Raw genomic sequence first — 24,292 nt, forward strand, 5'->3', positions numbered from 1 at the left:
GAATGACAAAGTGTCAATAAAGCCCTCAAATTTGGCTCTTTAAAGGTCGGAAACTTTTTAACATTAGAACATTGAGGGACTGGGAAATAGTATAGCACACGCTATAAATCTTCTAGCAGAAGCCTGCAGAAAGCTATAAAAAAATCAGTGTTACAACATACATATGATTGAATTTCAATGAATCATCATTTTATAGTGCCCATGACATGAAATCTCCATCTTCCTCTGAAATTGAAGGTTAAGAGAGATACACTACTTTACATTGGCCTGATGTTTATATAGAATTCTGAAAACAGCATAAAGAAAAGCAGAAAAATAAAGGAGACATGCCAAAAACTATGTAAGATAACAGGGCAACCACTGTTCTGTTATATATAGATAGTTAACTGGAAAAAACCCACCTTAAATTAGTACTATCCTTCATTTTATTCGTGTAACGATCAAGACTGCCTTGCTTTGGCAGCTGTGACTTTATGTATAACATATCTAAACAATTAGAAGTAATTTTGATTTCATTTTTAAAGTGACTAGCTCAAGCTTTGATTTCATCCTGCAATTGATTTGTCCACAATATGGCACTAAGACTTTAAACACAATTCTGGGAAACTCCAAAAAAACATACTGAAGGCTCTTATGGCTCCATGACTTTTAACTTCTTCTGGCTGGAAGTATAACTGGTCATCTAGTAACAGTGCTAAACTTTCCTACATCAGGAAGTTTCACAGGCCAGTTGACTTCTATTCTTCCTGTGCTAAGTCAATAGTCATACATACCGCAATTAATAATACTCCCATGGGATTGGTAACTGGCTCTTTGCAAAATAATGGAGGCTGGTCCTACTGTAAATAATGGTAGTTACATATGTTGGATGAGATACGTTTTATGCATTATAGGCCTAATTTAGGAAGTGACCTTTCCTATTTTTACAACCAAATAAAAAATTAATTGCACCATCCTGTTTGGCTACAATTTTTTTTTAAATAAGTTTATGAAAGATAAAACCATTATATTCGCAGCACAGTAGAGTGAAGAAAGGATTATTGCATTACTGGCCTCTTAGATTGGGATTTAGGGACTGTGGTCCATTTTCTGATTCTAATGCCACCTGGGACAACTTCTTACAATCTCAGTGCCTAGCATCCTTTCTTGCCTCCCAAAGATATTTGGTGTCAAGCTAAATTTATATATTTTTTATATATTTATAAAAAACACAAACTTATATTTTTAGGGGCTCGGTTCTAAAACTTTAAAGTATTTTGGTGCTTAGGATAACAAGAACTACATAAGTACATGCAGCAGGCGCAGTAGTAGTAGTAGTAATAATAATAATAATAACAATAATAATAATAATAATAATAACAACAACAACAACAACAACAATAATAATAATAATAATAATAATAATAATAATAATAATAATAATAATAATAATATACCAGTGTCAGAAAATCTGCACTGCCTCCTCTTGGTAACATGGCCCAGATGATCTGGTAGGTATGTGAATGTAAACGTTGTATGTGAACGGAAGATCAAAACCTGTCTGTCCTGAGAGGATGTTTGCTCCAAAACTGATGACACAAACAGGAAATTAACAATAGCAATATTTGTTTAAGGCTCTCTTACCCTGACTGGACAGTAATCTGGGCATTATGAAGAGACTGTCCAGAAAAAAAAGGAGTTATCTTGAAAAGAAGCAGGGACAGTACTCAGGGATTAGCTATAGGAGGCTGTTAGAAATTTGGTGTTCGTTAACATTTAGTGTGTGTCTGGTGTTATTGTTTATATCTGTTGCATTGCTGATACTGTATCCCGAATGTGTAGTTCAGGATAACTACAAATTTGCTGGGTAATTATGTGTCATTAGTAAATCAATAAACTGCTTCCATCCCACTTTCCACTGCTTCCCTGTATCATACCCAGTGTTACAACTAAAAAAAAATAAAATTGGAAGACACAGTAGGCTCAAACAAAAGAATAAAAAAGCTTAAAAATCAAAATGCAAGGGTCAAGATTTCTTCTGTAAGTTGTAATTAATTGCACTTGCACAGTTAAGATATGCTGTTGACAAAGATTACTGTAAATCCCCTCTTTGCTCGCTGAGACATGCCACCAACTAACAGTCAGGAGAGCACAAGAACTGTCTGGAATTTTTATGCCAATTCAGTTTCTTACATTATAAAGCAGCGATGGAGGAAAATTAACAGAGTAGTAACTTTGGTATAGTAGTTATACGGAACTTTTTGTATGAAATAATTTTGTTCCATTGTGCTAGTTCCTCTATAAACTCTAAAGTTACTTCCCTGAGCAAGCCACTCTGTGCTGGGCTTTTTGCTGGTGAGGACCCTACCTCGCACATGCCTGGGGTGAAGAATGCTGTGGTTAGTTTGGCTTCTGCCCTGAGTTTGGTCTGCCCTGAAGTCTGAACATAACGTGAGTATGCATGCTGTGGTAGTCCCCCTGACACTTAGTATAGGCTATGGTATTGCCTGGAGTTCCTTGTACAAGAGCTCTGCTTTCCAGCTGTGGTTGGAAATCTGCACATTTATGGTGATGTCGGGGAAAGTACATGGGGTTGCTGAGGTGCAACTGCTCCACTGTGAGGAAGCCTTCTCACCAGCAATAGGATCTGACAAGGCTGTAGGGCTTTGGCAGTGTAGTTTTTCTGCATGATGCTTTTCCACACAATGAACATACCAGTTCAGAGGGAGTTGCATTGATGGTCTCTATCACCATACTCCTGAGATGTGAACTGCCTTCAAAGTTCACTGTATCCTTCAATTCACGAAAAGAAAATTTCATGTTAAGATGGGATACGTAAGAGAAGATATGGCTTAGTGGTACCATTACAGATTTTGGACAGACTAACGTGACCGAGCTCACTTGAGGGGTAAGCGCTTCTTGTACATTGGCCACAGATATGTAGGAGGTACAACCAGCTGGTTTAGTGGTCCTTTGTGGTTTCAGACTTGATGCAATGGTGAGAACAAATAGGGATAGCACAAATCACTGACATAAGTATTTGCAGCGTAATTCTTTGGTTTCATTGGGTGTGAACTTGAGTCAAAACTGAAACCTCTGGGCTTTTATCACTCTCAAGGTTTAGCAAAAGCTTTTGAAAGTTCCATAAGCCAGTAGAAGTGAGGGGCATTTCTATCATAACAATTACAAATTTTATCTTTTCTGAACAAGCTGATGTTTTGATTTTGTTTGGTGGGAGCTGGAATGAATGAAGACCTACGGTAGGAAGAATAACTAAAAATCATCAGCATGTCTGCAATAGCTCAATCACAGCGACCATGAAATAACCTTGAGATAAAAGCCAAATTGCCTGGGATGAACAATCTACAGCAATCACAAAACAGGCCTGTGACACCCCAAGCTTAATCACAGCTAGTGGTAATAACAAGGACTCAGAGTGTTGGTGTCCACTAATGAATGTGGCTAGAAAAATGCATTGCAGTAGAGCTGAAAGGTGTGCGTGGGGGCAAATATCATGCAGTACATTTACATTACAATTGTGTCCATGTTCTTTTGTATCGGAAGGAGAAGAACAGATAACAACTTTTGTTTCATACCAAGACCAAATTCTACATCGATACACAAGTATTTTATTTGTTACCTACCAGTGAACCCAATGCTGCAAAGAGCTTAGCACCTCTTGGGCAGTACGTGTGGGAATCTGGGTACTCAACTTGTTGTATCTTCCGGGACTCATATTGTTCAACTAAGTAATAGGCCTCTTATTACAGGCTAGTTAGAGCAAACCTGGCAGTTTTAAAAGACATGACACTAAAAGCCCCATGACTCCAGACACCTGAGAATTGCAATATATAATCACCATGAAATGCTCAGCCTGAAATGTCTGCTTATAATAAAAGTGAATAGGTAAAAACGGAGACTTTATAGTTCCACACGTTTATTAGACTTTATAGACGCAAGCAGTGAATTTTATGAATCAGATCATCAGGACATTCCAGTTACTTCTGCTTGTCTGAAAACCTTATTAACAGCGTATAATGTTTTTCCTGTCACTTTTATTGTTTCAAGTAAGTCTGGATCATGATAAGGTCTTCTGTAAAAATGACCCTGTCTTATTCAATAGATTCGGGTCCCTGTTTAGTTCATCTATGTATTAATACATATGGTTGAGTAGGATAGGTTTGTAATAATCCATTCACTCCAGGCAGCACGATTTGCCAAGGCAGTAAAAGCGAGCGAGCTGGATTGTACCCCTGCTCACACCTCATCAGCAGATTGTTTCCTGCAGCCCAGTTCCTGGACGAGTGTTAGATGTGAGCAAATCCACCGAGGGCAATCAAAACGCACAGGTATTACTCAAGGCAGAAAAGGAAAACAATTCTCCTGCCCAGACCTCTGACATCAGCGTTTAGCCTTATGTGACCTGTATTACTGGAGCTGATGTATGGGGGAGGAAAACAGCTATATTGACCTTCAAAGCCCAGCTACGCTTTTTCCAGGCTAATATTTAGTCAAAGATACAATTAGGTTCATATCCAAAAGAACAAAATAATTATGTTTGGAATTACCAGGGACAAAAGATATGGATACTGACGACGACACTTTTACCAGATGCTTTGTATTATGACTCTACATTAGTTCAGGATGGTAATTTCTAAAGAGAATGTTATTGAATTTTTTCTTGTCAAGTTCCTGGTTCAGAGCCTCAGCTGTGTGGATCACCACATCTCATTTGAAGTTGGCATCATAACTGATGGTCATATTCATCCATGGTGTGAGTTTATTATGAATATAAATTTGGCCTGGTATGCTGCTGAACATTTTTTGGGCAATATTTTAAGATACACCTCCAAGGTTTCCATCAGAAAACTGCATGATTCCAGACTGGAAGTCCACAAAGTCATATTCTGGTGTTTTGGTCCACAAGTAACCAAGTAGTAAGCAACAAAGAAATGGAGTTTTATGTATCATATATTTGTTTAATATAGCATTAAACAAAGAGAGACTAATTCATAGCACTTTTGACAGCCTTGGGGAAAAAAAAGGGAAAAAAAGTCAGAAATAAAATGGACAGAAGACTATAAATTCAGCACTCCTTCATTCGTATGCAGAGAAAAAAAGGACTTCTGGTGTGATGGCTGAATTCTGTCAAAAGATGAAAGGATTTCATTACAATAAGTAACAAAAGTAGGTATAATTTTTATTAATTTATTCTAAATTAGTAGACATAAGTTTATGTTGCTCTTTCTTTTTTTAACAGATGCTTTTACAGAATTCAAGAGCTTACATCAAATTCCTCCCAGATTAATTTCTTCCCCTGTGTTCTATTTAACTAAAGTGAGAGATTCTATTTTATAGTAAACTAACTAATTTAGAAATTTACTTACCCATCTGTAAGTCCAGAAATGAATCCAACATTTTCTTTGCCCCGTTTCTTATTAGTCTATATGCCAGGTGCATTTTCTCACTTCCAGTTCCATTGAAATGAGAAAGAGGATTACCTTTTCTAATTCCCATTTGTCATCAGCGCAGCAGGCTGGGAGCACTAGAAGTCCATCTCCCCACTTACTTTTTGTAGTCTGATTACTGCCCACTGTTTGGGCTGCAGGATCGATTCTCGTTCAAGTATTAACTAGCCTATCTTGGACCCAATTAGCATTTCTGACAAAATTAAATTGGTAATGTTGAGTTTTGAGTTTCATTTGAGAGGGGTGGAAATAAAGTGACATTTTCTGGTCAGTATATGCTCAATACTAGGAAAATCTTACAAGGAAATACTAGTTCTCTTTTTTTTTTTTTTGATAAAAGACTGACCCTTGGATCACAATGGTTGTAAGCAGCGTTTCCTGAGTTATTAATAACAAAATACATTGCCAATGGGTCTTGAAAACCTGGCTCTGTTTGCAGCCAGTACTTGAGGATTCCTCCCAGCGTTGTTGTCCTGTACCGAGATCTCATTACTTCCTGGCACATGGCAAGGATGGAAATGGAGAATGCTCAGATTTCCTGTTGCTGTTCAAATTGCATTTGGAATTTTAAGTCTGATATTGAATCAGACACTGCTTTCTCCTGGTGTTTCTACCCACATTTCTCTTGTATGTGTTAACCTGCCCATACGCCCACTTTGACTTGCTCACCTGTTACAAGGAAAACAAAGCTTCTAAAGCCTGGGAGCTCTTGTTAGCACTCCAAAAATAAGGTTGTACTTTTCACTTTGTAGCGTTGTCCCCATAACCGCAGATGAGAGAAGATAAACTTGAGCACTGGAAACCTCAAGCTTTGCAGTAGAAAATGTCTACATATGTCTACAGAAAATGTCTACTTATAAAGGACTCAGTTACAGCTACTCCGTGGTAACAGGCGAACAGATTGGAGCTTCATTGGGCCATGCTTCAATTCCGATAGACAGCTGGGTACAGCTAGCTGCTGGGTATCTGTGACCTTACTGGGCTGAGGCTGTCCTGACTTGATTTTAGGAGGTCATTTGTGTAATATCTATGTAATGACCCAGAGTTTGGTCTCTCCTTAAGAGGAGTTACAGGGTTCCCATTACAATTCAGGTTTAAGAATGAGGATTTTTAAAATAAGTGACTCCGGTTTCTTTTACGTGTGCAATTCAAATTGTTTTGAGGTTTTGAAGTCCTTCAGGTACAGAAACCACCTGTAATTTGGCTTCACTTCTGTCATTGTCCACTCAGCCCTACTAAGAAGGCTAAGGGTAAGTACACTTTCATGTTGGGAATTTTATCAAATTGACCATTTCTGTGTCAGCTAGCACTGAAACCAGAGTCAGAGAAATTAAACTGTAAGTAGGCAGGAGACTCGCCTCCACCTCTGTGGAAAAGCCACATTTTGTTGTGCTTTCTTTGGGCATGGTTGCTCTGCTTCCCATTGTTCTCTTTTTCCACTGGTATCCCAATTATGTTGATATTTGAACCACACTTCAGGGATTCAAGTCTTGCCAAGGTCATTCCTGACTGTTAGCAACAGGAACTGGAGTTTGCACGACCAATTAGCATTGGTTTTCTGAGGTCAATGATGAAGCGGGAAATGCTTAATGTCACCAGTAAAACTACCACCACCACTAGAAATGGTGTGTGGAAGAGCTCCTTTTATGCCTCCTGGGTTTCTGCCTCTGGTGCGACAAGAGCAGAGGTGGCTAATGGCTTCAGGGCTGCCGCACTCTTGACGCAGGCGAGCTGGTGGCACGTGTCCCCTCCTCCTGAAGGCCAGCCTCTTGCCTTAGCCTGTGCCGATGGCCATCTGTCAGCTGCTTCCCCAGCCGGGCTCCCAGCGAACACTTCACCAACTGACTGTTGTTGTGGGGACGTGCTCATTTCCACAGCAACCCGCTCCCCCATCCCATGTCTGTGTGGGCAGGCACAGACCAGAAAATTCTCTGTGGGAACTGAACTTCTGCCTTCCCTTCTAATGAAACCACATGTGCTTCAACGCAGGGATCTTTATTAGTTGCCAGCAATGTTTTCCTGTATGGGACTGTGTCTCTGCCAAAGTCATACATGAGCATGACAAAAATTATCATCCTGAGTAAAGTTGTGTACTGCATTACACAACCCCGTAGAAGAAAAAAAAAAAAGAGCAACAGCTAAAGCAGCACTTACGTTTATGAATGGTATTTCGTGGCATTAGTTCCATTTAGGTTATAATGCTTCTCTGACACAGATGCTTAATCTCTTCTTTATTTTCAAGAATGCCATGCTAATGCGGTCCAATAATTCTCATTTCAAATCTACCCGCACACCTTCCCCCAGCCCTTTGGCTAATCGCTGGGTCAAAGATTTTTAATGAATTAGTGGAAATTTTTTTATTTATGTTTTAGTTGGGGTTTTTTGGGGGAAGTGGTGGGCTACAACAGGACTGGCTGCTGTGTAGAGGCAGAGGGGAAGCCACCCTGCAGGTTACAACAGCTGATGTATCTGCTCTAAAGGAAGAAAGCAGGAAATAGCACAGTGGCTGAGCTGATTTGGATATTCACAAGTTTCAATATGGTGGCTGGGCACTCCATTGAGCTCTCTTTCTCTTCAGGTGTGCATCCCTTTGCCTCTCTAGGAGATGTCAGTCAGCTGAAGCACCCTATTTTCGGGCACTTCAGTAAACGATGGATGACTCTTAATGGTTTCCATATTCCAATTTAATGTCAGCAAGAGGGAACTAAATCTTTGCCATAGAAATAGCCATTTTCTGATCTAGCTTTTCAAGGATGCTCTTCATTTGGTCACTGAGTTCAGTGGGATGGTTAATCATAGAATCATAGAATGTGTTGGGTTGGAAGGGACCTTTAAAGGTCATCTAGTCCAACCCCCCTGCAGTAAGCAGGGACGTCTTTAACTAGATCAGGTTGCTCAGAGCCTCATCCAGCCTGGCCTTGAATGCCTCCATGGATGGGGCCTCCACCACCTCTCTGGGCAACCTGTTCCAGTGTTTCACCACCCTGATTGTAAAGAACTTCTTCCTAATGTCTAATCTAAACCTACTCTGCTCTAGTTTAAAGCCATTACCCCTCGTCCTATTGCTACATGCCCTTGCAAACAGCCCTGCCCCATCTTTCCTGTAGCCCCCTTCGGGTACTGGAAGGCCACTATAAGGTCTCCCCCGAGCCTTCTCTTCTCCAGGCTGAACAAGCCCAACTCTCTCAGCCTGTCCTCATAGGAGAGGTGCTCCAGCCCTCTGATCATCTTCGTGGCCCTCTTCTGGACCCGCTCCAACAGGTGATGTCCTTCGTGTGCTGAGGGCTGTAGAGATGCAGAAAGATGCTCTCCAGAGCTGAAGAAAGATGCTTGTCAGTGTATTTAAATATCACTTCCCCTCCTTTTTTTTCCTCCAAAATTTGCATGTTTTTTGAGTAAAAATGTGTAAAAAGGCATCTGTATTTTGAGTCTTTACCTGTAAGCATTTATTAGTATTTATATGCCACTGCTAAATGTTTACTTATACTCCTTTCAATATTTGAAATATTTGCAGTGGTTTTAGTGCTGATGTCAAAGATTACATTAATTAAATATAGAAAATTAATTTCAAAACACCTGAAATGCTTTTACTGATAATACACAGCAAAACAGGCTGGCATCCTACATGTAATCAGCAAGGAAAAAAACCAATAATGCTATCAGCCAGGCATCCATATTTTTAAACCTAATGGAAAAGGTTTGCCTTTTAGTTATATTTTGGGATGCTGATTATGATTATAACTTCATGGAAAATGAAAGACATGTTCTCCTTTATTCAGATCAAATGCACTGCTGCCTATTTAACACTCAGAAACATTCCATGACAATTTTCATGAAAATAGCTGAGTGTTAGTAGATATGGTGAGGAGTATTTTTTAAGTGCGGTTTTACCCATTCTTTTCCCGTTACTACCTGTAGCGATTGACATTCATTTGTAGTACTTCATCTGAGCTCCCTACATGCGGTACAACTATTAATATCTACTGCAGGGAGAAAGAAGGAGCAAAACCACGGGCTCAGAGTCTCTCTCAAAGCATCATTGCTTATTCAATATAGGGACAGCTAGCAGAACTTTTACTAAAACCTATAATAACCTATATAAGCGTCTATAAACCTCAGTTGTGTGTATACACTATCTTAGAAGTAGAAAAGCTGACATATTTCTAATCTGCGATACGCAGTGGCTGGAGACAAGACACAGACCAGACAAATAAAAGCTCCATTCATCATTTAATTCCTGAAGTACAAGGTAACTGTGCTAAACCATTAGAACAGACCATGGCTAGACTAGCCTCCACACAGCACTTCTTCGCTTCTGCAGTGAAGGGTTCATCTGATTTCATTAGTGTCTGGCTCAGGATTTCCTGTTGTGCAGCAGAGAGAGGTGTTTGGCTTTTCTTTGTGTTCTTTATTCCTAGTAATGCTCCTGACTAGTACCTCGGTGTCCTACAGTAATGCTTTACATGTCCTCACTCCTAAGGCACCTAGCAAGTCAGGGAGCAGCATACAGTGATGCAGAGCATTTCCACGTCTGCTCCAGGAATGAAATTCCCCAGCCAATGTTCCCAAGAAAATGTATATCTAAGTCAATATATTGGAGGATTGGATTCCTGAGAATGAGGCTGATGAAAAATGGCACATCATAGAAGACAAGGGTGTTTTATGCCTAGGCTGTTGCTAGTAAAATAATAGCATATGTCTGAAAATCCATGCTTTACAGATTTTGGGAGTCCAGCATCCCTGATTTAAGTGTATATTTGAGTCAGAGCCACAACCTGAAACTGCTTCCTTCTTCTACAAGTTCAAATCCCAACTCCAGAGCAGAATCCAGGACCCAGCACATCCCCTGTCCCTTGGTACAGACCTTTTATAGTTGGGCACTGACTAATCCCGTCCCACGCTCACTTGCTCTTTTGGGGCCAAAGAATCTTGCATCTTTTCTGCACCGGGGTGAGGAATAGCTTCTGTGGAAAGGGGTTGGGGAAGCTTAGTGTATATGTCATTAGTTGGGGTGCTCTCCTGGGTGAGGATACTTCACGTGCCTCCCAGGCTGAGAGCTGCTTCTGTCATGGTCAAATGATCTAATTGCTAGACTTAGTCTCTAAGAGGGGTCAGAGACCACCATTAGCTCCGAGTACAGGTGGAGATGGACGCTGAGCTCTCTGCTGCCATCATTGCTCTTGGCTAGTGCTAAAGCTAGGCCAAGTGCTCCTCTTTGCTCTGGCCCTCAAGGTCACTGCTGTGTAGGACAACTCAGCCAACGCTGGACATATATGTCAAATAACTCCACATACCAAAGGCACTTCACTAAGGAAAATTTACATACTTAGCTAAAATTTTACATGTTATGTCTTTTACAAAAGGTTGGTTTTCAGCTCCCACCAGGCTCCTTGTCATGCCTGGTTCCCTCTAGGCAGCAGCCCACAGGCCAAGTCAAGCCCCGAGCACTTGCCACCACTTGCCACTGACATGCTCACCTACACGTCAGGCGATGAGGACAAAGTACTGGGAGGAGATCTGTCAGGTCCTCGCAGCAGGATGCACATTGGTGCTGCAGCAGATACAGAGTGAAATGGCTTTGTGACATCTTTTATGGTAACAGAGTGCTCTTGTTTTTGTATTGTCTGCATTGAGGAGACACTTGAAACCCAAAAGCAGGGTTGACAGCTGCTAGAAGAAGTGGGTGAGTGTGGGGGGGTGCATGCGTGCACCTGCACAGCTGCAGCGCACCGTCCTGCACGGAAACATGGCTGTGCTCATGCTTCTCACCTCACCCTGCCAAACTTTCCTTGCGGGGCTGCTGAAGAGACCCTCTGCTCGTGCTCCGCACTGACAGGGCAGGAGGTGGCATGAGGTCACCCTCATTTTCTGCAGAGTGGATCTTAGAGAAGGCGTCTGCTGTCTCCTGGCTCTCTGGGAAGGAACGACACCTGCAGTCCTCCAAGCATCTCCTGCCCTGCCTTCTCCTCAGCCCACAGCCCACGCTGGAGAGGGGCTGCGGTTGGGCTGAGGCGATGAGCACTGGAGGTATTCTCATCCAGGGACACTGCAGCTGCACACGGGTTATATTTTGCAGAGTTAGTTATTTTCAGCCACACTCCACTTGTAATCTAGACTGCTAGACTCATCTCTCTAGGAACAGGATTCCTTCTGGAAACAGGCTGTTGTGAAAATACCCACATGTCTATGAAAGGCACACCATTTCCTTCCTTTGGAAAGCTACATTCTTTCACTAAAATGGGGGTGTGGGGGGTGTGGTGTGATCCTGACATCCTTGCAGGCAAGGCAGAGCTGAAAAGCTTTACGGCGAAAAGCCTTAAAGGACACCGAAAAGGACACCGTTGCTGATGTGTGGTCAAATGTGACAACCAGATCACAGTATTACATGCTATCTCCCAAAGCAAAATTTAATGACTCTTATTGAAATTGAAAAAAAAAAAACCAAACTAAAAGCAACCTAATAATAAAAACAGCAGTCCAAAGCAAGCTAGGCAGGCACAAGTGATATTAATTACTAATAGTTTCTTGGTGTCTGAGGAAACTTTGTGCCACCCAAGCAGTCAATAAACCAAGTCTCTTTCAAACTAACATTAGCAATTAAAAAAACAGCCTTTTTGTTTTTCGAATAAAAGCTACTCCAATGGAAATAATGTAAACTGCATGGGAAGGGTTTAATTAATATCCCTAAACACTATCTTCCCAGAGAGACAACAGAGAAGCAGGCTTCTATATTAATTAATTGGGCAAAAATATCTGCTTAGTTAAATGGATGTAATTAAAAGTAATGTCTTGAGGCCTGCTTCTAAAGTCCTTTTACTGCTTTAAAAATATTATCTGGGACAAGTTTTCCACTTGAAGAGACCAGTAGTTTCTTCGACCAAAATGTCTGAACAAAACCTTTCCAAGAGATTCGGAAATTAGCTTGCTAACTCCTGTGGACAGAATTCTGTCAATAACAAGAAAACCTACCTTCAGCGAGTTGTATTAACCAGAACCCACGTACAGAAAAAAAATCAAGCGGACCTTTCTCCAAGCTGAGGCTTATTTTCAGTGATACTGAAGGTGTTCATTTCAGCATTGTAATTCAGGGCTTACAGGAGTGCAAGAAAGCATAGTAGTGAGAAAGCAGAGTTAGATCAGAGGTGGAGAAGAATCAAATACAAGAATAAAAAGTGAGGCAGGACATAGGTATTCAAAAGTCTTGCAAGAGACAGAGAATTGCACTGAAAATTGTGAAATGTCCTGAGAAAGACTGGAGTCAGCATAAGACCCGCTGAAATGACCTGTGCACGGGTCCCTACTCTAGTCCGTAGGGAACTATGTCAGGAGACGAGACTCTCTTCCTATCAGAAAGATATTTGATTCCTCTTGGCATCCTCAACGGTTTCCTTCTCCATAAAAAATGAAAAAGTTAAGAAACAGTTACAAGATTTGACAAGAAGCTGATAGTTAAAGGCCAGTTTTAGGATTATGACATTGTCTAAATCAAGTCGAACCAGCCCACAGACTGTTTTATCAGTGCTCCAGCCATAAAGATACTGGCTTTTCTGCATACAATTAATCTCTTTTGTCCCCTTCAGTTTTATGCAAGCTGCATCCTGCTTTTTCACATTTGACTTCTGGTCATTTCTGACACTACTGGCACACTGCTCCACCTGAAAATGGTGCTTGCAGTTCAAGCTTTTTTCCCTATGGAGTGACATAAACTTTCCATCAGGTGAAATACGGCCTCCTGCAGATTTAGACAGAAGCTGGTGGTTCTGGTGACATTTCTGATTTCTAAATGGTGGAGGTGGACGTGAAGGAAGACCTCATGTTCTCGCTCAGTGCCACTGGCACATGGTACTGATGCTTTAAAGGCCGTACATAAGGTTTCTTGCCCTGCCTCTAGAACATCTGGGAATACTGCCACCTGTTCCCTCCTCTCCTGCATTTTTCCCTTCTCCTCCTCCCACTCCAAAAAACCAAGCCCCAAACCCAACTTACCATTACATCCATAAAGAAAAGCAGTAGCATGTATCAGTTCCTGAAGTTTCTGTCTAAAACGTGAGAATTAGAGTGAATACTACATTATCGCTCAGTAGCATTTCATTCTGGAGTTTTTTAGGCTACAGGCTTCAAGTAGCTCTCTGCAAGGAGGTGCACAGCTATAAGGACTCCAACACTATTCCTCTGGACAACAGTACTTGCTGCTATTCTTTCTCCTCACTGGAAGCAATAAATTCCCCGAGCGCAAAAATATTGATCTGAGCTGAATTTCTTATGCTCTATTACAGTTCTTCTCCTAATGGCTAATACTATGGCTGTAGGCACTATGATATTGCACAGCTGAGATGATACCCTCTAGGTGGATGCCAAATCTTGTCTTTATACAAAGCCTCATTGCTGGTGTCAGAAAATACTAACAGCCATTGCTTCAGCTACCGTGTGCACTCAAAGGGGATTTTTCCTTTGATGGTCTGTGAGCTGGAACATGAACCAACACGGGGTACCCCGCATGGTCTAGTCACCCACCTACTATGTGAAATACTGCCAGCTCACAACAACTGCTTGCAGAATCTTGTTTAGAGATTCTCTACAAATAAAAAAGATGGATGTTGTCACTTACATTTTTTTTGGCTTATCCAAGAGGTGCTCTAATAGGATATAGAAATATTATCGTATTTTCCTTGGAAGTCTTATTACTCTTCTGTAAAAAAAATTTCTCCCCCGCTCACTGGCAAACTGGCTCACCACTTCCTTTTCCATTGCTGTCCGCATTTGGATGTCAAACTAGTGATTCAGCTATTCAGTTGGCTCCGATACCTGCGTAGTGAGTTTTATGGTTTGAACTCTGTTGACCAAGGAAAAATGGTGAAATTTGCAAAGTCAAATATTCTGTTCAGCTTGCAGAAATTTAATTTGGCTCCCACAGGTTTTCAAAATAAAGAAAAAAAAAAAAAGGAACAGCTGCTTCTTACGAACCGCCTGCATTCTCTGTGTCCAATGCGTCATAGGGTGCACTGAGAAACATGGCAGGCAATTAAGTAAGACCACATCATCATACATATGTACATGGGAGTGAGATGACAATTCCACTTCTTCCACAGCTCCAGAATTTCTTAATGTCTGAACATAATTTTGCAAATTTAAGGGTAATTTTTCAACAATCTTTGTGTTACACATGTAGTTTCATCTTACTGAGATGTAAAGATCAATATGCTTTGAATCCTTTGTAGTTCAAATTTTCCTTTTTTTCTGTGAAACAGGATGAGCTAACGCATAGCACTGAGTGTTAGGTGTTATGGAACATTTCACACTAAAATGGAAAGTAATAAGAAATGATAATTTTGTGAGGTCTTGCAATCATTACATGCATTAGATACACGAATTTACAGAAAAGTTTGAGTTAAAACAACTGTTAGAATAAATGACTCTGTAAGTAAGCATTTAAACAAATGAAATATTCTGAAGTACTTTCAAATGAAGGACCAGTGGGGACGCTAGTGAAGCCGCTGTTTCAGAGACCTGGATGGAAATCTCTTTATGAACTGTTGAATAACATACGAGCTGGACCTCTGAGAGGGGGTTACAGGACACTTTTTTGGTCTGGATAAATTAACCTCGTGCTTTATAAAATTATAAGAATCGGTTTCTTAGTTAATTTTAATATTTCATCACACCTATAGATTAATATTTGTATAATTTTTAATGTGGCAATTTTAATTATTAAAAAATTAGAAAACTAGATGGAATTACAAAACAGCAACAGATTACTTAATTAACTTTTGCCTACTGGGATAAATAGAACATACCACAGAATATATCAAAGCAGACACCAATGAGACACTATACATCCATTAGTATGCAGAAGGTTTTCTCTTCAGATATCTGTTCTTATCAGACATAAGCATATGCCTATCAGTCTTATTAAATAAACCCAGCGACTCATCGTGTTATAATCCATAGCATATAACATCATGGCAAAAATCAAAACAAGTACACTATGATGCTCCCCAAAGACCAGTGAAATCTTCCACCAAATTACGACAGCTGGTGATCAGAGGATAAAAAAAATAATTGCTATTATTTAATGAAGGAGTATGAAATTTAAGTTAGTTTGCAAATACTAATAAACATCCTTCAGCTGTGCAAGAGGGCCTTAAAACAAAAGTAATCAAAATACTGGATTTTAAAATTGTTGTGTTTTTCTAATCACGTTACAAACATTCTGAGAGTTCCATTGAATTACATGTATTACATACACGGGTAAAAACATGAAAAATGGGAATGAATCAGCCAAAGTGCAGATCTGTAAACCCATAATAATATAAATCTTCTTCACTTATATGAAACATCCCTTGAATTTATTGCAGTACCGTGTAGATTTTTGAAAATTTCTTAGTATAATTTGCCAAGATGTGCTCTGAAATAAAAATTATTTGAAACAGGATTCCATCATGCTCCAAATGGAAGCTCTACGATTGCTTCATTTGGCCAATGAACCCTAGCTGATGACTTCCAAGATTCCTAGAAAAACTAATACGTGTCTAAATGATGTGCACTGATACCTTTTTATTTAATAAAAATGAGTGTCACCAGATATATATGTGCATACATTTGGTTATTGCTATCGGAATTAACAGCCTGCAATTTAATCCCATTCTATTAGAAACAGGGCTCAGCAGACCCAGACAAATTGAAATGAATACCTGCCACAGGCTTTTCACCAGGCTTCAAGACAATGTGTTAGTATCTTCAGATTAATACCAGTTAGGTTTTGAGCAGTTTCCATCTCACGCTAGATGATTTAAAATGGATGAAAATAAAAGTGTGTTACACAAAATAAAAGAATACAGAAAATACAGTATTGTATTATTTACTGAACAAAATAACAAGTAAAAATCATGTTTGTTTTTTTTTTTTTAAACAGTATTAAGTAATCAAATTTAGACCATACAAGCATCAACAAGAATTGTAAATAACTGTACTACTGAGGTGGTATCTACAACTTTTTTTAACTGCTTGAGATCCGAAACTGCGAATGTTGTATACCTCACTTTAAAATTATTCAAGTGCCTTATACAGTATTTAAAAAATTTGATAGTCAATGACTACGATGAAATGTACATACAATACCTGAATTTAAAATTTTAATAGCTTAGGCCCAGATCATCAAAGCGTTTAGGTTCCAACTCCTCATGGAAGATCTGGGTCTCAGTGTATATTAATCCCTCCCATGAAAGGCATAACTGTTTTTGATGGTGTGAATTTATAGTCTTGTCTTTCCCTATACAGGGAGGGAAAGGGTCGATATTAAAGAAAGAGTGGTTCCGATAGGCAGAAAGGATATGGCACTGCAACTACATGAACCACCTTCCCTACGCAACATAAAAATATTCTAATATTAAGGATTATTTTACAACTCAGTGGAAATATGCAGTAATGCAATCCATTTCCTTTGTCTGGATGACAAAAATGCAGTCTTAACAGTCACAAGAGCCCGCCTTGTGTTAGCTATAAAAAAAAATATATTTTTATATATATTTATGCAACTACTATGTGCATTAAACAAAATCACTGTATGAATCAGCAGGGTTCAATAACACTTGTATCTGAATCTCTGGAAGGGGTGCATTGAAGTCTGGTGCTTCTCAGTAAGGACTCACAATGAAATGGCAAAGGATAGAAACGCATTTGTTTAAAATCTTGTTTCTCATATCACGTTGCCCAAGAAATGGTCCACAAGATCTCTGGCAGCTAAAAGGATCTGTTGCCTTTACTTCAGCCTACTGCACAGAAATGAAAGATAACCCTTGAATCAAACCTGATTGATTATTAATTGTTAGTGAACATTGAAACTGAAAATCAGCCCAAATTCACTGTGAACTCCCATGAAATAAAATAATTTCATCATTGTGAAAATTCTCTGTTGTCCTCATTTCTTACCAATTTGTGTATCGTGAGTTGTTTAGAAGTAATCAGCAATGTGCAAGAAACATTGTACTACTCCTGGAAAGCATATACACCGTGACTCGCTCAGTTAGGTGGGTAGGTTAATTTAGAATTGAAAAGTGAGTGTATTTCATCCACTATTCCACCTGTAGAAGTACTGGAAAATTCCTTTTTTTCTTCTTTACCTGCATTGAGATACTTTTCTCAATCACCTGTGAACACTGATCAGTGCCCTTTGCACTGAAAGGGTACAGATTTGTCACTCAGTCTTTGAGATACCAGAGAAGAACACTTGAAGCAAAGGGTAATACCCTTGTGCACCAAAGCTTTATTATATTTTTGATTTCTGTGCATCCCCGTACCTAAAGCCAATAACATGGCACTTGTGCCATAGTTCTGATACCGTAGGTGTCCACTGACAAATGTTCTGTACGAACCATTTTGTCTCAGTCCACTAACAAAAACTACTGCGCAGTGGTAATCTGGTATCTTAGATAGATAGTTTTTCTTCTTGGACAAAGCTTATCCAAAATCTTCTTTCTATCAGGCTACAGCAGCTTAGGGCTCCTTTTCTTTAAAGAGAGGCAAAGTAAATGTCTTACACCTGTAGGCCAGTACTGGTGTTCTGTCCTAGAAACTTTAGCACTGCTCTGATACAATGAACCCTTCTTTTTCTCCAACTGGTTCCACTTCAGCATAGGCAGGATGTCCAGATCCTCTTCTGAATTTCATTGCTGGCCATCTGCTTGGACGTCGCTGTAACAGCAACAACAAGAAATTAAACTTTCAGAACATGAAGGGTACGACAATAAATAAATAATAAAAAACTTTAACAATGCCCTGTAATGTTGGTCTCTCTCATGTTAAACCCACTCTGTGTAGTTGTTACAGGAATGGAGAAGCACGATTCAGCAGCAAAAGTCAGGGGAATTAATCCCTCTTTCTAGATTTGTGAGTGATGGCTGTTATCAAAGAACTAAATAATTGCCACTAGTCCTAGCAATGAAGAAGATGAAATAACTCCTGTCTAAAACTGTTCATCAGTGGATTTTGTCATATAAAGACCTGGTGATCCACCACCCCCTAAAGGATCTGCCCACTGCTCACTCTTCCTACTTCTGCACAGGAATTTGCCAACATATTTTACTCCATGGGAGAATGTGTAGCAGAGTTGACAGAAACTGTACTTCTAAAAATTTTTTTGAACAAAATTCTGGCATGCTTATGCAGGACTGCCAAAATAATGACTTTCTGTTTCAAGTGACATAATTTCTACTTGAGTAGTTTACTTTGATGGTTCAAATAGAAGCAACCTTTTCATTTAAACTCTTACAGCCTTTGGGTAGAAGGGTCCTGAGAGGTCCTACCCCATTTTCACGAGGATCTTTGGTGCCTGCTTTAAAAACAGCTAATAAACGGAGAAGAGAAATAGACCTTCTCTAGGAAAGACAAAACAATGTCTGTATGATTGTGAAGCATCTGGGAAGGACAGGTGCTTTAAAAATCCTGCATTTTCAAACTAATTAACGTGTGGGAAGGCTCACGCTTTGGGTGACCAAGCTGAGATTCTGTCAAAGGGAATAGTTTTCAGGAAAGTAAGGAAACTCTTTCTTAAAGTCAGTTAGCAGAAAAAGCTCTCCTAAAATGATGATTCCCTATTGAAAATTTTATCTCCCAAATATTCTGATACGTATTTCTTTTTCGTTACTGACAACAGTTACAATCTGCTTGGAAGGAGGGCTGGAAGATATAGTAACCTATACAGAAACATTGCAGGAAAATGAGAGGAGAAACAGTGCAGATAAGTCACAGCCTATATTTTCACTGACAGTTCAAAATCTGAACAATTTTGCTTTATGATCTTTCTTCTGAAAATAAACATTGCATTCGATTTTCTGTCCCCGTAATACCCCACTTTGATCGCCTTCCGATCACTAAGGGTATTTCATGCTGCAATGTTGGGGACCACAGAACAGCCACAGCCGTGACATTATGCTGGGACTCATGGTGCTGTTGGGCAGCAGCCACTACGGAAATCTTGGGGGACCACTGAATCTTGTTACCAACAAACCCCACAGCTGTCTGCAGGCACAGCACAAAGCCTTCCTCAGTGATCACTGTTAGGAAGATACAATATAAAAGCAACTGATTTCTTTTTCTCCAGTTGCAGGATCAGGTTACTTTTGAGGCATCCAGAGTTTAATTCTATTTGGCAGGTAATTTAAAATCCCAGGCCTCTCAACGCAACACCTTCCTACCAAATAGGCAGAACCAGAAGGCAAACACCGTCCTCTTTAATGGATGTCTTTTCCTAATACGAAAACTTAGTCTATTCAAACTTTTGAGACTTTTTTCTACCTAAGCTTGATTCAGCATGGTTTCAAAATTAAGAAGGACAGTTTGGTTACTGGTAAAGAAAAAGGATCATATTATGTTCTCAGACTCACTAAAGCAAATCAAGAATAATTCAAGTAAATGTAAAAGACTTGTTCCAGATTTACACTGGTATAAATGAGCAAAGAATTTGACCGAGAAGTCTCTAATGAAAAGAGAAAATAAAAAAAATAATCGGAAAACTAGTAGGAAAAAATAATTAGAAACAGTCTCAAATGGCAGCATATAAGGATGAGCAGAGTTTTAATCTATTAAATTGCTCCCTAATTTCGTTTTAATGTGTACCCATAATTAGATACTACTTCCTTGCTACCTTGCTGTTACAAACTATATCTACCATTTTGGGCTACTCTTTTTAATTGACCTTTCCAGATGATGAAATATGGAACAGATGTGTATCAGTTCTAATGATACAATGCCACACAGCATAAACATCAGCTGTTGTTCCAGAAATAAACCAACAGATTCAAAGGTCATCGCCAAATGTTACAATCGCAGCTTTCTGTGGTTTCTCTTCATGCCTGAGGTGAGATTTTCCATTCCTACCAACAGTCTGTTTAATTTCAACTTCTTTGTGTGCATGTGGGTGACGCGAGGGGTTGCCAGTCCTTAAAAGCGAGCACTGACAAGCTATCAATTCATTGACCCCCAAAAAGCTGTAGAGACATTACAGTTTTAATTGATAAAAGCAAAAGTAACTTCATGGATATCAGGAGACACAAAGCTCGTTGAGTTACTGAAGCAGCTCAGGGAATGCCTAATACATTCTTCCCTTTTACTCTCTGTGAAGCAGAGAGTGAATAAGAAATAAGAAGATTACAAAAAACCTACTCCGCCCGCAAAAAAAACCCAAACCCAAAACAACCTCTTCCAAATCCCAAACAACAACAAAACAGGGGAAAGCAAGCTGAATATTTTAACTAATTCCTTAGTTTTGTCACCCAATTTAACAGGAAAAAATATCCTTCTTTCTCTGGAATTGGAACTCTTAGAGGAAATCCTCTGATCTGCGGCTGGAGAGTTTTAACTCCTGCTTCCTTTCAGTGTATTACAAAACAGGAAAGCAGGACTAGGATTTTTCTCATAGGACTGAAGCTTCCTTGGGTTCGTTATTTTAAGCAAATAAGGATGAGGGAAAAGTTCTTGTGACTTCACATGACCAGGATGCAGAAGCTGCATGTCAGGATGCAGAAGAGTAACTTATGATACACATGAAAAAAAAGTTAGTTCCTATTGAAAACCAGTAAGATAAAATGTAAGAAACTAGCAGTTGGATAATCCATGGAAAGTGAGATCTACCTTTCATGTTTCTGACATTACGCTTGTCTACACCACTGCTGGTGGCTGTGCAATATATTTGACTTCCTACAGCAATACTGAGGTTAGAATAAGTGTCCTTACGTAAATCTTGCAGTAGAGGCAGAATGGATATGATTTGTCTTGCTTGTGAGAAAAAAAAAAAAAGAGGGGATTCAACCCATTTTTACTAAAGACTGGAGTATCTCCTCACTGTTGTTGGACAGACAGGTCTCCAAGTGTATTCTCATTGTTGACCAGTTTCTTCTTTTGACATCTTTCTACATGAGGGAATTTTGACCCTGTAGGGCCTCTTTTATCCACCAAAATGGTACGATGTCATTAAAACATGATAAAACCAAAAAGGTTTGATATGTATCTGAGTGCACTTAATTGAACATTGTCTAAATAAAACTCAGTTGGTGTGATCTGGGAGTCCTGGTGGACAACAGGATGACCATGAACCAGCAATGTGCCCTTGTGGCCAAAAAGGCCAATGGCATCCTGGGGTGCATCAAGAAGAGTGTGGCCAGCAGGTCGAGGGAGGTCATCCTCCCCCTCTACTCTGCCCTGGTGAGGCCACTCCTGGAGTACTGTGTCCAGTTCTGGGCTCCCCGGTTCAAGAGGGACAGGGAACTGCTGGAGAGGGTGCAGCAAAGGGCTACCAAGATGATTAGGGGACTGGAACACCTCCTTTATGAAGAAAGACTGAGGGATTTGGGTCTCTTCAGTCTGGAAAAAAGACGACTGAGGGGGGATCTTATCAAAACTTATAAATACTTAAAGGATGGATGTCAGGAAGATGGGGCCAGGCTCTTTTCAGTGGTGCCTGGGGACAGGACAAGAGGTAATGGGCACAAACTTGAGCATAGGAAGTTCCGTCTCAACATGAGGAGGATCTTCTTTACTTTGAGGGTGGCAGAGCACTGGAACAGTCTACCCAGAGAGGTGGTGGAGTCTGTCTCTGGAGACATTCAAAACCTGCCTGGACGTGTTCCTGTGTAACCTGCTCTGGGTGACCCTACTGTGGCAGGGGGGTTGGACTAGATGATCTCCAGAGGTCCCTTCCAACCCTATGGTTCTATGATTCTATGATCTAAACATGGTTTCCAGTGCTACAGTCTGTGATGTTTCTGAGGTTGCTAGCTTTAGTCCATCTTATTTCCTGTTGAACATAACTTCTTTAAACAAAAGAGAAAAAAGTGGCTCAAGTTAAAAACTACAGGAGTTTCTGATAGGTCAGTGCTTTCTGTATGTGCTTGACTGTATTGGAATTTTACAAAGAAATTTCTAGCAAACTTGATCATATTTAAAGGGAGGAAAGGGAAAACGACCCATCAGTTTTTATGTTAACTCTCTTAACTGTCCAGAGATCAATGAAAATGAAGCCATTTTTTTTGCTGTCAGCAAGGCTCCTGCCTATTACGAGCCACCAGATCACCAATGATGCACCTATAAAATAAGAACAGAATAGCCTGCTACAATTTAGTAAGGAGGTAAAATTCAGTAAGAATTATGTATTTCTACACTGACTTACAGACTAGAAACCAATCAGTGTCTCAAATTAATGTTATCTTGAAAACAAAGGAACTGATCAATTCAGACTTCAAGTGGAGAAGCTGGTATAAAATCAATTCAAGATTTTTTAAATGGATTTTAAAAATATTTGAAAAGAGTAAACTGAGTACACATAAACAAGAAATGAAATCTACTTTGTACGTGCCATAGGAAAATAAATTGTAAGGGATAAGCAATATACAAGATCAGTTACAGGAGGACAGACAGTTGTATAAAGTTGTATTGAAATACTAGTATTTGAAGATTGATGGCCTGCTCCTGAGAGATTCTGGTGCCCGCATTATACACTATCTCTAAAATTTATGCCAGTTAACACTTTCCACATGAGGCGGTAATTCAGTAAAAGCAATTTTCTCATCAATGCTTATAAATATCTAAAGAGCGGGTGTCAAGAGGATGAGGCCAGACTCTTTTCAGTTATGCCCAGCAACAGGACAAGGGGCAACAGGCACAAACTGGAACTCAGGAAATTCCATCTGAACATAAGGAAAAGCTTCTTTACTTTGAGGCTGCCCAGGGAGGTTGCGGAGTTTCCTTCTCTGGAGATATTCAAAACCCCCTAAATGCATTCTAGGTGAACCTGCTTTGGCAGGGGGTCTGGGCCCTTCCAACCCTTACCATTCTGTGATTGTAATAATGTATATTTTCTTACCTGCAGTAATTCTAAGCTTTTACATTTCCTTTCATACATTTGCATTACGACAAGCTTCTATTAGTAATGGACAGAAGGAACTTGGTAATGTGTATTACATATCTGATATTCTTACATCCTATCCTTACTATCCCCATCCCATCCTCATCCTATCCTGCATTCAGTACAGAAACATGGAATGAGCATGATTCTGGACAAATCCGCAATATCAGAAAAGCAGCAAAGGGAAAACATAATGAAAAATCTGCCCCTCCGTCATCTCCCCAACCCTGCCACATGCACATTTTGTTCTTGTGCATGGATCAACTCTTCATTCCTATTCAGCAGTAAACTTGAACAGCAGACTTCACCAAGACACACACAGATTCTCTTTCCAAACTGAGTTTATATGAGTATAAATACTTGAATTAGCTTGAGAAGGTCAACCTTTCAAAATCTTGAAAGACTCTCTAGAGGTCCCCAGCAAATTTGATTTCCCACTTGTCAAGGTTTCAGCTGGGATAGAGTTGACTTTCTTACTAGCAGGTGATATAGTGCTATGTTTTGGATTTGGGAATAGTGTTGATAGCGCCCTGTTGCTGGCAGTGCACAAAAGGTCAGGAAGAGACACAGCCGGGATAGCTGACCCCAACTGACCTAAGGGATATTCCATACCATATGACATCATGCTCAGTATATAAAGTTGGGGGAAGAAGAAAGGGGGAGACGTTGGTAATTATGGCATTTTGTCTTCTCAAGTAACCATTACGTGTGATGGAGCCCTGCTTCCCTGGAGGTGGCTGAACACCTGCCTGCCGATGGGAAGTAGCAAATGAATTCCTTGTTTTGCTTTGCTTGCATGGATTTGCCTTACTTATTAAACTGTCTTTATCTCAACCCACAAGTTTTCTCACTTTTACTCTTCTGATTCTCTTCTCCATCCCAACTGGGGGACGGGGGGGAAATGAGTGAGCGACTGCGTGGTGGCTGGTTGCTGGCTAGGGTTAAACCA

General features: G+C 40.0%; 1 protein-coding gene across 1 annotated transcript in view; it reads right to left on the reverse strand.

Annotated features, from left to right (window-relative positions):
- Positions 1 to 15,116: 15,116 nt before the first annotated feature.
- PLXDC2 (plexin domain containing 2) overlaps positions 15,117 to 24,292 on the reverse strand; it is a 282,185-nt gene continuing 273,009 nt past the window's right edge. The window contains exon 14 of the mRNA XM_063324688.1: positions 15,117 to 18,137. Coding sequence (XP_063180758.1) covers positions 18,021 to 18,137 — 117 coding nt within the window. The 3' untranslated portion in view covers positions 15,117 to 18,020. The remainder of the gene's footprint in view (positions 18,138 to 24,292) is intronic.

Source organism: Chroicocephalus ridibundus, chromosome 2, assembly GCF_963924245.1.
Source record: "Chroicocephalus ridibundus chromosome 2, bChrRid1.1, whole genome shotgun sequence".
In the NCBI taxonomy this organism is placed as follows: Eukaryota; Metazoa; Chordata; class Aves; order Charadriiformes; family Laridae; genus Chroicocephalus; species Chroicocephalus ridibundus.